The 16,671-nt window shown below is 42.4% G+C and overlaps 3 protein-coding genes across 3 annotated transcripts in view; 1 reads left to right on the top strand and 2 right to left on the bottom strand.

The window, feature by feature from the left end:
• The first annotated feature begins 357 nt into the window (after nt 1-357).
• SPX (spexin hormone) lies at nt 358-4,264 on the top strand. Its single transcript, XM_010715730.3, has 6 exons — nt 358-363; nt 1,241-1,321; nt 1,447-1,504; nt 2,802-2,864; nt 3,515-3,598; nt 4,206-4,264. The coding sequence occupies exons 1-6, from the start codon at nt 358-360 to the stop codon at nt 4,262-4,264; spliced, it is 351 nt and encodes a 116-aa protein (XP_010714032.2).
• Nucleotides 4,265-7,742: 3,478 nt separating this feature from the next.
• LOC146545387 (E3 ubiquitin-protein ligase Topors-like) lies at nt 7,743-8,696 on the bottom strand. Its single transcript, XM_085216834.1, has one exon. The coding sequence runs from the start codon at nt 8,694-8,696 to the stop codon at nt 7,743-7,745; it is 954 nt and encodes a 317-aa protein (XP_085072960.1).
• Nucleotides 8,697-13,165: 4,469 nt separating this feature from the next.
• GYS2 (glycogen synthase 2) overlaps nt 13,166-16,671 on the bottom strand; it is a 41,524-nt gene continuing 38,018 nt past the window's right edge. Inside the window, exons 16-18 of the mRNA XM_010715755.4 lie at nt 16,264-16,427; nt 15,102-15,182; nt 13,166-14,071 (exon numbers count right to left, since the gene is read on the bottom strand). Of these exons, the coding sequence (XP_010714057.1) occupies nt 13,850-14,071; nt 15,102-15,182; nt 16,264-16,427 (467 nt within the window). The 3' untranslated portion in view covers nt 13,166-13,849. The remainder of the gene's footprint in view (nt 14,072-15,101; nt 15,183-16,263; nt 16,428-16,671) is intronic.

Here is a 16,671-nt window from a genome sequence, read left to right as displayed (position 1 = left end):
CTGGCCATAGCTATTGATCATCTGGCAAGAAGGTGACGTTGTATTGCAAATGCACGCAGCTGATGCTGATGCATTCAGAAAGTATTCACCTGGCTAATGGGGTGCATCTCCAAGTGCATCTGTCTTTCCATCATTTCCCTCACTTCCTGCAAGACTACAGGTTTCCCTCAGGAGTCATTAGACCTTCTACTTCTCCATCTACAGAGCTGACAAGAGATCCCTTTGGACTTCTCCAGCCCACCAGAGAAGGGGAGGGGACATTCACTCTGAAGATTTAAAAAGGTGCCCCCAAACCCTTAGGTCTTGTGACACATTATTCCAAGAAACGAAGACTGAAGATTTGCTACTTCAATAGGTATGAAGGTGAGTGAAACTCTTTTGGTATGTGGGTAACATTTAGTTTGCAATTTAAGATTTTTCATTGAGTATAATATTTCAGGGACTGCAGTTAGTAACTTTAACTTTTAAATAACAGAGAAGGCATATACACACAGTTGTGTTTAGTGTGTTTGAAACCGCTGCATTAAAAACATGCTCTAAAAGACAGGATGGAATAAAACACTGTGAATCACAGAGCTAGGTGCTCTCCGATACCCATCCGTGTTATCGATGCTCTGCAAAACAAGCAGACATGCAGTTTGTTCACAGAGGATTCATGCTTGGTGCTTTCATTTGCATGTGCTGCATCAGCAAACAAACTAAAAGGATCCAGCAAGCAATCCTCTCGACATGTGTGTAATCGTGATTGAAGCAAATAGGCTGCTGAGTTTAAAAACTTTCGTTTCCTGAGGAAGTAGTGATGTGCTTTCCCTGCTTTTGTTTGTAATGGCCAGCCCCCTACATTTGCTTATTGTCTGATTTCTATCTTCTGGCTTGGTAAAATCAAGATGTACTTTATATCATATTTCCCTCCTAGTCTGTACATTATTCTTATTTCTGCAGGATCTAGTGTCCTTGCAAACAGAAGCACAAAAGGTGCTTGACTCAATGGCAATTCTCACCTATATGGCATCTTTAAGAAGAATAGAGTAAAAAGAATAAGTGTGTTTGATTTAACATTCATCCTCCCATTAGATCACTGAGTTCTGAAGGTGAGATAGCTAGAGATCATGATGAGGTTGGGTAGCAAGGCAGGGAGAAAGAAGGAAGAAGAAATACCCTCACATTTAGATTTGAAGTTGAGAAGATTTACAGATCTGAAAAGCTTTTCCTGTACCTTGTGGTTCTTTGCTGTGCACAGGGACTGCGTAAACTGACAGCACCTGCAATGGCACTGTTCCTTACAGTGTCCTTCCTGTCTTCTTCCTGGAGTGCTCCTCAGGTAAACAGCTGACTTGGGCTGAATGCACAGCTTCTATCTACAGGTCGGTGCTATTTAATACTTGTACTTGTTAGTAATGTCATACAGTGCTGACATGTTTCTTTACTCTTTTTTTTGTCATAAAGGCTCATTTCCAAAGGAGAAACTGGACTCCTCAGGCTATGCTCTATTTGAAGGGTGCACGTAAGTCCTAAGCTCTTCACATTTTGAGGAGATAACTTACTATACCGTTGGATTATTCCTGATCTGTTTGGCTGTACACAAGCAGTAAATTCCTGACGATGCTGTGGAGGTAGAAATTCTGAAGCCTGCCAAGATGCATTTATCATTGTTTCTTCTTGTCTTTGAAACAGTGGCATTGCCAGTACTATTATTAATTTTTAAAGGAATCCAACTGAAGAAGACAACTATTGGAAGAATAAAAGCAAAACAGAAAGTATTGAAGATATATATTAGTTGGAAGCTCGATTGTAAAAAAACTTATTGGAAAGGCAATTTCCTTAACTGAAATAATCTCAAAGGAGATTTTAATACACACTTGATACGTATCATTCCTTATCATTATTCAGGCTTTAATTAAAACATCTTCCCAAGAAATAGGATAACACGTTCCTACTACAAGCATCTTGCATTATAGTCAGTATTCAGAGCACAAGTGACCTTTTCCAAGGAGAAACTGGATATCCGGCTTATCAATATTGTGGTATTAAGGTGGAGCAAATTAACTTTTGAGTTTCTGTTATTAGAACAGAGTTAAAGCAGCATTCAAAATAATGTTTTGAGTCTGAGAGATCTTGTCTCTGATGCAGACCCACAGCATTTCACAAAAACATTTCTATTTTTAAAAATTCAATTCCAAACTGAATCAAAAGTTCAAAACGTACCAGGCAGAACATGTGTTAAGAGAGCAAGGTTCCTTCCAATTACAAGCACAATACATATAGATATATAAACTACAAAGAACAGTCAGGTAACACTGTGTGAAATAAATTCTGCTGACAATTTCTGCTCATGAAAGCAAAGAATTCAGCCCCTTAATTTATTATTTTTTTTTCCAAACTGACTAATGGACTGTATTGCGTGCACACCAGTCTTTTCATTCTTTTTGAGTTCATGTAGAAAAATTCTTTTAAAAGCAATACCTCATAGGCCAGCAAAGGGACTGAAGGCTCTTGGATAGCAGTTGAGGAATGACTGAAGAAAACTCTTCCAGACTGTATCTCCTAAAGCAGGATAATACAAGCATGGAAACTTTTGGAACAATGCTTTCATGGACTAAAAGATATTTTGGAGTGGTCTGGTTCAGGATGGGCTATTGCTGGTTTCAAAAGACCTCAGGAGGAATACATGCATCCAATTTTGTGCTTGTAGCATTACTGCTGCAATTCTGTGTTTTGAAAAGACTACTTTAGTGGTTATAAGGTACCAACTACATCAGATTTGGGAAGTTGTATTCACTCTCTCCCCACTGTTCTTGTAGAGGGACGTCGATTCATCTCAGATGAGAGCCAGCGAAAGGATCTGTATGGCAGAATGCAGCTTGGTAAGTACATGTGCATAGGTGTGTATAACACCAATCTTTGCTCAGATTAGGAGAAAAATCTGTGAGAACAGAAAAATAATTTTGCTTTTCTGGAATCTTACTCAAGGAGGCACTTATATAACTTCATTTCATTACAGCCTTCACTCCAAAAACCATGTGAAACACAAGACTGTGTGCCTGGTTGTCCTCTCTTGTGTACCTGTGTGATTTCACTTCCATAAGTGGTGATGTTCCACACAGATTGGGTGTAAAGAGGGATAAGAATCAGTCCCTTTGATTTTCTTTTTTTCAGTGGAAAGAAAAATAAATCAAATTATTAATTACGTTAAACAGAAAAAACAACAAAAATAGAGAACATTATTCCATACAGACAAAGGAAATAACTCTGTAGCACAATAAGGAATACATGAAAAAAGAAAACATTTTTTTCACTTTCTGAGGAATGTTAAAATAACCTCCTTTAGCAAGAAATTGATAAGCTCTTATGTGTTAGACATTTATCAGCCTGACTTTGAGCACATAATGTTGTAAAGGAGAACACAATATATCTCTTGAGGTCTCTAGTTGTAGATACAAAAAAGAAAAGAGCAATATAAAGAAATCCCAACAAACACAACAAACTGAGTGTCTCTGATTTTTTTTAATTCTAGAAACACGCAGCCAAACCACAAATCCTTTATCTCTTTCTGAAGCTGCAGCATTGTTCCTTAGTTCATTACGGAAGGCCCAAGAAGGTAAACATATGTTTTGTTTTAAATTGAGTTTCTCAAGGGGAGTTATAAGTACTTTTAATGTACTTTTTAGTAAATGTACTTATAAGCATGCTTTAGTAAATGTACGTAACCCTTCAATTTAAAAACTTGTTTGGACAAAATATATCAGCATTCAACAATAATGCTGATATAATAAAACAATCAAAGTGTCCTTTGTGTGTGCACCAAGAAAAAGAGAAAATTCTCTGAAGTTCATAACTCATAAATTTTAGTGGTATTTTCCTACCTGCTGTTTATGTTCCAAAAAAGAAAGTGGATGGAAGCAGCCCCTTAAGAAAAAAGGTGACATCTGAGAGATCTAAGCAAAACTAGCAGCTTGTTTGGATAGAACTCCGTGGAATAAAACTGAAATCACTGCAGTAGTAGCCTAACAAAATAATCAAAGACGTAAGAATCAAAAATTGTTGCCTTTAAAATGACAGAAGGCATTACTATTTCCATTTTCATGTCTTAGCTAATCAGTCACATTACACTAGGGCTGTCCCTGAGGTATATCTATATCCTGGAAACTTGGAGTGATTGAACTTTATCTACAACTTATTTTTTCCCATTGTGTCTTGTCTTGCAGTGGAAGAAGAAAACAGTGATCACACTGGCTACCTGATGGATAATCTATCAAACTGGTGAAATATTTGAAATTTCTTTAACATTTGTATTCCATCCACCCTGAAACCATTATCTGTGTAAACAGTGTTTAATCTCCACTTAAGTGCCAAAAAGTTGATGTATATATTCACTGCAACATTTTGAATTTCAAACTGATTAAAATTTACCAGTTCAGCCAAAGAAATAATTTGTAAAGTTCCTGTCTTGTTTAGGTAATTTTGTATGTCTCATTCAAAATTTAAGATCCACTGTACCATCTTAGCTGAATTGCCTTTGGGCAATTATTTCATTAATATCAATTTTTCAATAGTTATAGGAAAACCTTTTACCACCTTCCACCCAACTGTATATTAAAGTCTTTTTATTGATAAAGGTAGATTCCTTTACCACTTCACTGCTGGCCCTATAAGTCAACACAAGATCAGGGCATCAAGTAATGACCATGGCATACAGACTTTTCCGTTGTCAGGAGGCATGGTTCTGCTGAAGCTAGTGAGGGCACACTACTTACAAACCTAATGTCAAACATGATAACTGGCACATAGATTATTAATTGCATCATCATCGTACCATTTTGCTAGGCTGTTTTTTAAGCTCTGAAACTGAAATCATACATATACTGGTTAATTACCATTCCATGCTGATAAGGATGTATGGAACATTATTTACATAGCATTGAGGTCTTACTGGGAAGCCCTCTGTAGTTCTCAAGTAATTGAAAAGTCACTATATGATCCTTGCATCCAAGCAATTACGTTTTATTTTGTTAGCACACATTAACTATGAGGTTGTTTCCCCTCAACATAAAGAAATGCATCTGAAGGAATGGAGGAATTAATTTCTATCACAGGACCACAGGCATTTTCAGCAGTTGTTTACAGTTAATATCACTTCAAATTCCCTTTCATCACAATTCCTTTAACATGATCATTTACAAGACATATCTAGTGATCACATCTTCTAGCACTGCAGTGAAGCTGGGCCTGGAATGATGATAAATAGATGTTTATCAGCATGTTACTACTAGAACATTTTTAGGTAATGAAATGCTGGATCACCCTCAGATCATGTTAAAGCAATTGTGATGAAAGGGAATTTGAGGTGAGATGAGATTTCTTCAGTAAAACAATGCACTGAAATGCAAGTAAAAATACCAAGTTTCTTGAAATCAATTTTTATTTTTCTTTTTTCTTTTTTTTTTTTTTTTTTGGAAGAGAAGATCCACTTTTAATGATTATGACCTTTAAATGTTCTTTTGTTCAACTCTCAGCCATTACATTCTTTGACTCTGCAAGGTAGCTTTAGTTAAAACCAATCCAAGGAAGAACATGCACCTTTCAGCTCACAAAGTACGGCTACTCTCCATTTAGTAAACCGTATGAACATTTGGCAATATTTTTGCTTTCAATGCATTAATATGAAAAATACCCATTAATTGTAATTATTCATTACTTTAAAATCATCTGGGACAGTAGAGACTCCTTTAAAATTCATTTAAGATACTGCAGTAAAGCTAGAACAAGGCTTCTAACACGGTATCTTTTTTCAGTGATCCAGATCAGCTTAAGAATGAAAATGCGATTTTAAAACTGATTTTATGTGGCTGAAGATACAGATAGGCACTTAATCACTTTTACTCTTAATGGTCTGTATAGGAGGAACTGTGCCATCAACTGACGGTCAAGTGTTAGAAAGGTCAATGTGTATTCAAAGCAGGCCATCTGACCCTACCTTGCCCCCAAATCTTCCTACCTGATAAGGAACAGGCTGAATAAAGTCCTGGAAGTGGCTTTTCTTGAACAGTGTGAGGAATTCTTGATTCACAAAAAAAAAAAACAAAAAAAAACCAACAATCTCCTTACTAATGTCTTTGTGTTGAAAGCTACTTCTAAACATATTTATTCAGCCACTATCTATAGAAGTTAAAGACAGTTGAAACTTGCAAGGCAAATCAGGTGTCTGTTTCTCATTGACAGATTCACTTCTTCCACAACAGATTTAAAAAGAAGCTTCATAACCTCTACCAAACACTATATGAGGGAAATATATGGCTTTGGAATTATTTTAGGGTTTTATTTAATGATTAGGTCTTCTCATGTTTTTGTGAGCCTGGTTAGCAGTATTCTGCATCATAACATCATGTAGTACACTGGGACTTAAGGAACTAGTGGTGCTGTTCCATGGATTGTTGCTATTGTTGCCATTTTCTGTTCAGATGGAAAGATAAGTCTGTTTCGCAACTCGCAAGGCAGCCCCTTTTCTTTTACTGCTTGTCTCTGCAGTAAAGTGCCCTGAGGATAACTGATCTGACTATTAAAGGCAGATGTAAAGGAGGCGGTAAGAACCTCAGCCTTTTCCTTATCCACAGTGGTCAATAATATTGTGCTATTTTGCATTCCGATGTCATATTTAGAAATTAGCTTTTTATACTCAGAGCACACTGGGCCTTCATTAAGTTTGCCGCTCTGCTCTCTGGAGCTATATGTATACATGATAAATTCAAAACACTGATGGAAATACCTATCTGGTATCTGTACACAGCGTTGCGTGCATTGGACATGGAAAGGTACAGCCCAGAGGGAGCTGCTAATGTGACAGAACATGTGATATTTAAACAGGCTTCCAGCTTCTCCCTTGAATTCCTTGTGTGTTTTTTGAACGTTCATTTGATGATCATGTTGCTAACCTCTGCAACGGCAGCCAGGAAGGCACATGTCAGAGGGGAAGGGTTTAATTTAAAAACACCCCCCACAATAATGTAGAGACTGTGTACAGAGCCTGTCATGCAGATGCTGGAGGGCACATCACACATGAGTGGAGGACAGGTTCCTGTCCCAGGCTCGAGACAAGCCCTGCTCCTCATATGGAGCCCTCCAGCCCTCCAAATACACCACATCCCACCAAGCCCAGCAAGCCCTGGGCAGGTGAGACAGGGACAGTTTGCACTGCTGGGGCTATGGACATGCAAAATGAGCAACACCTGGTCCCCCTGGCGCTGGGGAGCCTGGATCTGGGCCCAGCGCTCCAGCTGTGGCCTCCTCAGAGCTGAGCAGAGGGGCAGGATAACCACCCTTCATCTACTGGCAGCACCTGGCCTCATGCAGCCCAGGACCATTCACCAAGGTGGCCTGGGCTGCTTGCTGCTTCAGGCTGGTGTCCAGCAGGACTCCTGGGTCTGCTCCAGCCGGCTAACCCCAGCTGTCATGTGCTCCAGGGATGTTCCTGCCAGGTGCAGAAATTTGCCCTTCCCCTGTCATGGGGTTCCTATCTAGGCTGCAACAGAGCCAGCAGTGGCTTGGCAGCAGGAAAAAGGGGAGAAAGCATCAAGGACAAGGAAGCAACAACGGCTGTGCTGTTAACAATGCCAACACATATTTTTGCAGTTTTTCTTTCTAGTTTATTTGCATGGTGGAATTGGACACCGATGGCAAGGGTCCATTGGGGCTGGCGTGTGTCCCAGCTGCTGCCCGGCCCCAGTCTCATCAGCTCAGCCGCTGTTCTATTGCTGCCGGCTGGGTGGCCTCTTCTTTGGCGATGCTGAGGCCTGGCAATCGCTGGCCTTCCTCTTCAGGGCTCGCCGGGACTGCTGAAGAAGGCTGTAGCCAGAGGGCCCTGCCACAGGCTGTCCTGGCTCCTCGTGAGGCACTGCCTGCTCCATGGTGACCTCCGCAGGGTTGTCATGTGGGCAGCTGGGATGCCCAGTGAGTTCTCCTCCTGTCCTGCCCGGGATTTCATCCCTGGTGGAGCTGGCAGGGCTGCTGGAGAGCGCTGGGCCAGAGACAGGAGCCTCCTGCTGTGGGGCAGCTGTGGGCTCTGATGACGTGTTGGTCTCCTGTGCCCCAGCAGCAGGGGTGACGTTGAGGCCCAGCAAGCGCTGAGCCTCCCTGCCATACTTCTGCACGGTGAAGGCGATGAACTGCCTTACAAAGTTCCCAGTTTGGCCGTGCAGGTGGAGATCCAGCCTCTCTACCAGGATCTCCTGCTCCAAGCCGACGAGGAGCAGGGCCGAGATGACGCTGTTGGCCAGCGTATCTGCCTGTGGTTCCTCGGTGCCCAGGATGCGGCGCAGCTTCCGTTGCAGCCAGGAGCGCAGGGGCCGCAGCAGGGCTGGGTTCTCCCGGAAGATGGAAGCCCAGGTGTCACGGGAGAGGCCGCCCGCAGGACGCCTGGGCACTGCAGGCCATGGTCGGGCTGCCCGGGGGCCTGCGGGGCGCCGAGTGGCAACGGATGCCACTGCAGCCGGTCTGAGGACCAGCTCCTTGTACTTGCCGTCCGCTCGCGTGGTGTGGATGATGGACCACACACCCTGTTTGCAAAGCGGACACTGGGGCCTGGTGCTCGTCCACCGCTGGATGCAGGGAAAGCAGAACTGGTGGCAGCACGGCATGGCGTACGCCACGCTGTCCCAGTTGTCCAGGCACACGGGGCAGCGGGTGTCTAATGCTGCCTCCATGCTTCCACCAGGTGCGGTGGGCTGGGGGGAGCGGGAGATGGCAACGCGCTCCCCAGCACTGGCGCTGCAGCAGCAGGTGTCACGCTGGAAGAGGACAAGAGACGTTAGTCACACACCAGCCTGGGAAGGCTCCCTCAAGGTGCCCCCCTGCCCTGCGCCGCCAGCCCCTGTGCCGCCTACCTATGCTGCTGCACGCGCCTCTCTGGGATGTCCCGTCTGCCTGCTCCCAGCAGGGTCGGGGTAAAGAAAAGTGGCTCTGAGACGGCCGCTGAGAGCTGCGCTAGCAGCACCCAGAGCACGTTCCAGCACCAAAACTCGCCCTGTCCACACTCCAGTCCTCGCACACACGCTCGGTCGGAGGCCAGGCACGAACTGCTGGGCTGAGCCTGCACCCACGTTCAAAGATCTGTGGACTATGGAGTCACAATCCATTGCCTGGAGATGTCTCAAAGCATGGCTTGGCCAAGCTGCTGGGCGTCGCCTTCACTCCACCTTCATTTGGGGACATCATTGCCCATTGCACAGTGATGCCACAGTGCATTGCTGGGTCATCACAATGAGCGATCCTCACCTGCAGCACGTATTCCAGCACCAGCACAAGTTTCACAAGTTTCTGGGCTTTTCCCAGTGCCACTGCCCACTCTGTTCCCCACACCTCGTGTGCTTGGCGTCAGTGTTTCACACCAATCACTGGGGCCTTGGCCACATCTTCCCATGGACCCCATCAGGTCTCTCTGGCCACGGCACACAGCCCCAGGCATGTACAGCAAGAAGAAGAACTTGCATTCGATAAAAGTTCACGTTTTCACACAGAGGGTTGTGACGCAGTGGAACAGGTTGCCCAGAGAGGTTGTGGATGCCCCATCCCTGGAGGCATTCAAGGCCAGGCTGGATGTGGCTCTGGGCAGCCTGGTCTAGTGGTTGGCGACCCTGCACATAGCAGAGGGATTAAAACTAGATGATCATTGTGGTCCTTTTCAACCCAGGCCATTTCTGTGATTCTGTGGTTCTGTGGTTCTATGATTCTGTGGTTCTGTGATTCTATGATTCTATGATAGTTGGACTGGATGACCTCAGAGGTCTTTTCCAACCTTGATGATTCTATGACTTCATCATTCTTAGGCTGCTGGAAGAAGTCCTGCAGGCTCTGCCCATGCTCCAGCTCTGCTGGCCAGCCTTCTGGGACCTCCAGGTTCCTCCTGAGGGATGTCAAAACCCAGAGCACTGTCCAGTGGATTTTCTCCCCCTTGCAGAGCAATCAAACCATAGGGCTGCCTCCAGCTCCAAGCCTTGGCCCTCTGTTCATACAAGGGCTTGCAACAGTTGGCCCCCGGTTGGCTTGTCCTTATCAAGAGTTCTTTGACAGTATTTAGTTGCTAGATAGTTGGTGTTAGTGAAGGACAAAAGCCTGGAGTCCCTCAGCCAATGGTTGGGAGGGCAGGGGCTGCCCAGCTGAGCTCCGTTGACATAACAGAGAGCTGCAGGGCAGGGCAGCAGAGGAGCAAAGGTGTTGGGAGGCAGAGAGAGGGGAAGGGAGGCTGGGGGAAAGCAGCCAAGAGAAAGGAGGATTGAAGGAAGCATGAAAGGCCTGGGGAGGAGGACAAAGGGAGCTGGAAGGAAGGAGGCAAGGGGTAACAGGGTTGCTGAAAAAATCAGGGAACAGAAGGGAGCCCGTGGATAGGAGGGTTGTGATGTGTCTGTGGGCAGCACTGCCCTGGGGAGGCCTCTGGCACTGTGCTGGCATCCCCGCTCACACGGACAGGGAGAGCTGCACTTCATCAAGCAGCTCCAGCTTGGGCAGCATCTACTCAGCTCATCACAAGCTTTCCTGTTCAGATGTGAGATTGTTCGCTTCCAGCTTTCAGCTGGGTTTATAATTTGGCATGGAAACTACAGGGACGAAAAAGCACCCAAAACCATGTAGTGACAAAGCGTTACATCATGTGCCTTAGTGCCTCAGTACAAGGCCCAGCTGAGAGCGCACTTTCCCCTGTAATTTTCCTGCACATCTGCCAAGCAGTGCATGGAAAGAGCCATCTGTGATGTCTTACGGGGGCATTTCCTGGACACAGCTTCCAAAGGGTAAATAAAAACCGAGTTCTGTAAAACGTAAGCCACTGCCCAAATGACTGGAGTTTTAGAAACATGTAAGTTACAGCTGAGAGAGAAGTCGTGATAACTCCTGCTATTTCCAGTTGGCTCGATCTGTGTCTACTTGGAGTTCATCAGCCCCACTGGCAAAATTAATATCTCTGCCTATGGCATTATGAGCCTTGTTATCAGGATTCCGCATCATAACATCATGTAGTGCACTGGGACGTAAGGAGCTAGTGGTGCTGTTCCGTGGATTGTTGCTCTTTCTGGGTACCTGGATCTCAGGAGAGAAGAAGAACTACATCTCCCAGAAGACTTTCACTGTTCCCTTTCCATTTTCCGTTCAGACGGAAAGATAAATCTGTTTTGCAACTCACAAGGTGGCCCCTTTTCTTTTACTGCTCGTCTCTGCAGTAAAGTGCCCTAAGGATAACTGATCCGACTATTAAAGGCAGATGTAAAAGAGGCGGTAAGAACCTCAGCCTTTTCCTTATCCACAGTGGTCAATACGGTTCTAAAGGTGTGTCATGCAGATCCTCATGCACCTAAGAATTGGGCTACTGAAGAACAACAAAATAACCATCAGGTAGACTGAGCTGCCAAAACTGAGGTGGCTCAAATAGACTTGGACTGACAAAACAAGCATGAAATATTTCTAATTATGTTGGCCCATGAAACCATCAAGGAAGAGATGCAACATATAGTGGGCTAGAGACCAAGAAGTGGACGTAACTATGGACACTATTGCACGGGTTATTCATGACTGTGAAACATGCACTGCAATTGAAGAAAACCAAGAGAATAAAACCTCTCTTGGGGCAAGGGCGATGGCAAAAGTATAAATATGGGGAGGCATGGCAGGTTGATTATAACACTCTGCCATGATCTCACAGTGGTAAGCGTTATGTTCTTGCCATGATGGAGGCAATCACTGGGTGGCTTGAAACATATGCAGTACCCACTGGGTCTTGAGAAACAAGTCCTGTGGCAACACAGCACTCCAGAAAGAATTGAATAGATAATAGGACTCAGTTCAAAAATTCTCTTGTAAATTCTTAGGCCAAATATCATGGCATTGAGTGGATTTATCATGCAGCTTTTTCATGCACTATCTTCAGGTAAAATCATACTATACAATGTTGTTAAAAACTGTGTTGAAAATAATGGGCAATGAAACATTTAAGCATAGGGAGAATCATTTGACAGAAGCCACCTGGCTGGTGGCTTGAGGATCTATCAGTTGTGATGGTCCTGCCCAATCCAGCTCCCTACATACTGTAGAGTGAGATAAGGACTCTGTAGTACATGTAAAGAGCATGTTGGGAAAAGTGGTTTGGGTCTTTCCAGCTTCTGGAAAGAGCAAACCTCTCTGTGGAACTGTTTTTGCTCAGGGACCTGGGTCCACTTGGTGGGTGATGCAGAAAAATAGGGATGTTCAATGGATACCACAAGGGAATTTGATGTTGGGGGAGTGTAGTCAGTGATTCCACATACATATATATATGTATATATATATGTTTGTATGTGTGTAATGCATGTTAATCATTGTTTGTATATATATATATATATATTAAGCATGATGTAGTGATGTGGAATAAGGGGTGGAATGTCATGGGTTTATGATTTTTGTTATTGGCATTCCACATCATAACATCATATAGAACACTGGGAGTTAAAGAGCTAATGCTTCAGTTTCATGGAATATCAATAGTTCTGAGTATACCTGTCTCAGAAGTGAAGAAGAACTACATCTCCCAGAGGACTTTTCATTGTTCTGTTTCCATTTTCCATTTAGAGGGAAAGAAAAAACAGTTCACAAGTCACGAGATGGTCCCCTGTACTTTCTGCGCATCTCTGTGGTGTGTGATCCCTAGCAGTCTTGCCTTCAGCATTAGAATAAGGCCTTCAGTTTTTGGACAATCTCATTTCATTTGATTTATTAGCCTCAATTCCAATTATATTGTATTATATTGTGTCACCTTGCATTCCTCTATCTTATTTAGTAAATTAACTTGCCTCCTCAGATCGTTGCTGCTGTTCTGTTTTTAGGTCCATCTCCCTACTTTTTCCCCTTTCCCACTCTCAGGTTGTGGGTCCATGGGTTCCCCCAGCCCCATTAGTCACATAACTGGACCAAACTGGCCCATAAACTGTTGGCAGGTCTCTTCCACAAAATAGAAATAGAGCCCAAACCAGTGGGCAATTAGAATAATAAAATGACACCACTTTGAATTGTTCTGTGGCATATCTTTGTCTGCATGTGAAGCTGCTACTTAAGTTAATTTTCTCATTCTTTTTAGACAAGCCACATTAATTTCCTCCCTGAACTCAATGTAAAACATGATGAAAACAATTAAAGAGACATACCAGAGGAGTCAGAAAATAAACAGTCTGCTGTTTATTGTGGGTCTAAAGGACTTCAAGAAGATGACTTCATTTGCATCTATAATTCAAATGACCACTGCATAAGACTTTATATTGTTCCACAGTGTGTTTTAATCCAAGACACTTCCACGTGCTGTAAAAAATGTTTCAAATGACGTAAGTTTACAATAAGGTAAACAGCATAAGGAAAGATAAAGATTTTCTTCTCAGTTTTTTACCTCTGACAAGATTTCTCCAGTGTAACACTCTTTTTCTCTAAATTTTCTGAGCTCTGACTTAAAGATTATGTTAATTTGGGAGGAGGAAGTGAGGGATATAAATGAAGGAAGAATTCATTTGGAACAACCATTGCAGAACTATCAGCATGAACTAATATTAGTGTAGATGATTATGCAGACAAAGGTGTGATCTATGCTTTAGATAAGCTTAAGGAGACTGTTACATTCTCTAAGTTTACTAAGCTTGATAAAATTCTTCTACTTCTGAGGAGTACAGAAGAATTGTCATTTAAACTATTTTTAAGATGAAGAAATATTAGGCTTCCCAACCGTGTAGCTCAAGTGTCATTTAAGATTCTCCTAAAATATAACATACTGTCCTTAATACAAAGCTTGCAATGCTTACTTTACTCTTAAATACATGGAGAGACTCTGCATGGGTGGAGAGCAACACATTCAGTTCCTGAACTCTCCATGCTGCTTCTTCTTTCCTTGTGGCAATACTCCAAGTGAAAATGGAGACTTAATATTTTGCCTATCCCTTTCAGCTTCCTCATCCTCATCATATCTTTCATCCTCATCTTCGTCTTCGGCTTCACTATGGTGAGGGCTGGAATGTTGAGAGACAGAAGGTGATGGTGGCACTGATGAAGGTCTTGGGAATCTGAAACCTTCCGTCTGGCAGAGAGAAAAGCAAATTGCATATAAATTATCACAATGTTCTTCAATTGCTTGTGTACAGCAATTTAAGGCTGTCAGTGCTACAAAGCAAATCATGGATAATGGACATAAACTAGACTTGCTTTGCACTCCAAAAGTAAATTCCCTTGAATACAGATCCCTTAAGTACTGCTCTGCTAGAAAGTGCTTGTCTATCAGTGATCTTTAGCCGGTGTTATAAAAGATAGGCTTTCTTTCCAGCATCATTTCTTGTAAAGTATGATCATCTTTATTGAGCTTTAAAATCCTCACCATTACATTAAATCCTTCTAAGTTCTGTAGTCAGAATGTGCTGAATTCAGAATCTGTCTGAAGTTTGAATAGTTTTTTAGTTATAATGCCAACATCTGCAGAATTAGAGCCAAACAAGGAATTTTGGCCTAAGCCTCTTTCCTCATTCTCATTTCAAAATATGAGTTGCTCTGGCGGTTTCTGTAGGTTTAGTTCAAATAGCATGGAATTTAGACTGGGTCCCTTTTCAAACTGATGCTATTATGCACCATACATGAAGTGACTGAAAGAGTGCCTTTAAACTGACCCCTTGAAATTGCAGTCACAGTCTCCTCCTCACATACTCTATTTAGATTAATGCAATATTTTGTGTCTTCTTTTTTTTCCCTAGATACACTTTCCCAATAGTTCCTCTTCAATAGTTGAGTTCATACAGAACTTCTTCATGGAGTTAATCAGAAGAAAAATTAGGGACTCTCCTCTAACAGAAATTCCAAAGGCCAATTCCTCAGCTAGTCTAAAGTGGCATAGACCCATCCATGTCACTCTAGATCATCTGAAGAACTGTTTCTGTATTCAACATGGTACCCTTACTGTTTGCATATGACACCACTGTAAGTTCTGATTGGAGCTTAAAACTAGAGATTTTAACTGTGAGTTAACTTCCCTATAATTAAGTAAAACCTTACTGACTCTCTCTCTCTCATACACAGATATTCTTTTTCCTTATGAATTCATCTCTAAAAGCGGATTTTACCTTTGGTGGAGCACATGGTTCCATCTCAAATTTATCAGGGAATGTTCTGCTGAGGGCCAAGTGTCTAGCATGCATGTAATACTGCAACATAAAAGAGAAATCTTTAAAAGTCAAGGAAGTCTTGGGTAGATTTAAGGAAAGAAAAGAAAAAAAGGAACAAAGAATGAGTATCTTCTCAAAGATGATGATGAACAATGGCCAAACACAAGATAATCCAAATGGTACTGATATTTGTAAAAAATGTATTACTGGGAAATAGCAAACTTCATACTGAAGCAGAAGGTGTACCAAGATGGAAACCAGCACTCATGGCAGTTGGTGTAGTTCAGTGTAGTTCAGGGTCTTTCTTATCCAGATAATTTTACATCTTTAAATATACATGTGTATACACTTAAACTTTGGGTTTATCCTTGCATAGGAAGAATGTGTAACCGTTAAAAAGAAATATTTATGAGTTTGATTAGGTGTGATATTTAAGAATTTGGCAAAAATAGTTGATGAATCTACTATAATCACCAGTCACCATCACCTGTACTGAAAATAATAGCTTGTGTCAGAGCCTTACACTGTGCTAGCAGTCATGCAAACAGAAAGATTCTCACACAGATACCAACACAGTGCAAGATCTAAAATAGTTACAAAACTAATACACGTGCATCCATCCACTTCTTTTTTCCTGTAGATCTAAGAACATTGCTTTGCTAATTTCTTGTTAGTAGGTGGTACCATAGTGTTTTCTACATCAAATTAAAAACTCTATTTTGTTCTAATGCACAGATTTAGTTCAGGAGTGCTGATGAGCCACAAGGTCTAGCAGTGTTTTAGGAAGAACAGATAGGATTCTTGAAAGACTTCAGAGCACAAATCCTATTCACTGTACATTTGCCAGGGTTCTCAGAGACATAAGCTTTTCGTACTGAAGTTGGCATAAGGAATACAAAGAGATCACAGTGTCTGACTTCAGCTCTATCCTATTCAGTTAAGTTATGCCTATCTTTACCATAGGACAATGGAAGAATTACAGCAAAATATAAAGGTAGTCATCATCTTTAGCACCTCTGATAGGTGCCCTTCAGAACAGGAATGTCTCCTTGCACTGTAGCATGATGCTGAAGACAGTGTGTCTGGAATTTTTAATACCTCTATTAATAGTTTCACACACCCTGCCTAGGTATCTCCAGTCCAACAGATCTGAGAGCCTCTCAGTTCGGTTTCTTTGGATGATCCTCTGGCGACGGGACTGCTGACAAAATCCATACAGGAACTGAGTCAGCTGGTTGCATGATTCATCAGGTGAGCGGAACCTCCTGTCAACTATGTAGATACCTAAAGGATACAATGAAAATGTGAAGGTAAGCTGAACTGAAAGTGGAATCTGACCTCTTACATTTCCATTCTACTATCTGTCACATAGTCTTACAAATATTACATAAGTTGTGTCGATGCCCACATCTATGTTTTTGCAGAGTAGAGCAAATGACCCGTCTCTCTACCTGTAACCTTTCTAAAGGTTTTCAAAGACATGTCTAGCCAAGCAGGTGTAGATATATTCTGCAGCTGGCCCTATCCT

Source organism: Meleagris gallopavo, chromosome 1 (assembly GCF_905368555.1).
Source record: "Meleagris gallopavo chromosome 1, MGAL_WU_HG_1.1, whole genome shotgun sequence".
NCBI classification, from domain to species: Eukaryota; Metazoa; Chordata; class Aves; order Galliformes; family Phasianidae; genus Meleagris; species Meleagris gallopavo.
Note: the sequence above shows the minus strand (reverse complement) of the source record. Positions and strands in the feature narration are given on the sequence as shown.

Coding starts and splice junctions, on each gene's coding strand:
- SPX (XM_010715730.3), top strand. Junction 2,865..3,514: donor GTATGGCAGAATGCAGCTTG/GTAAGTACATGT, acceptor TTTTAATTCTAG/AAACACGCAGCCAAACCACA. Junction 3,599..4,205: donor ATTACGGAAGGCCCAAGAAG/GTAAACATATGT, acceptor CTTGTCTTGCAG/TGGAAGAAGAAAACAGTGAT.
- LOC146545387 (XM_085216834.1), bottom strand. CDS start 8,696: ATGGAGGCAGCATTAGACACCCGCTGCCCCGTGTGCCTGGACAACTGG.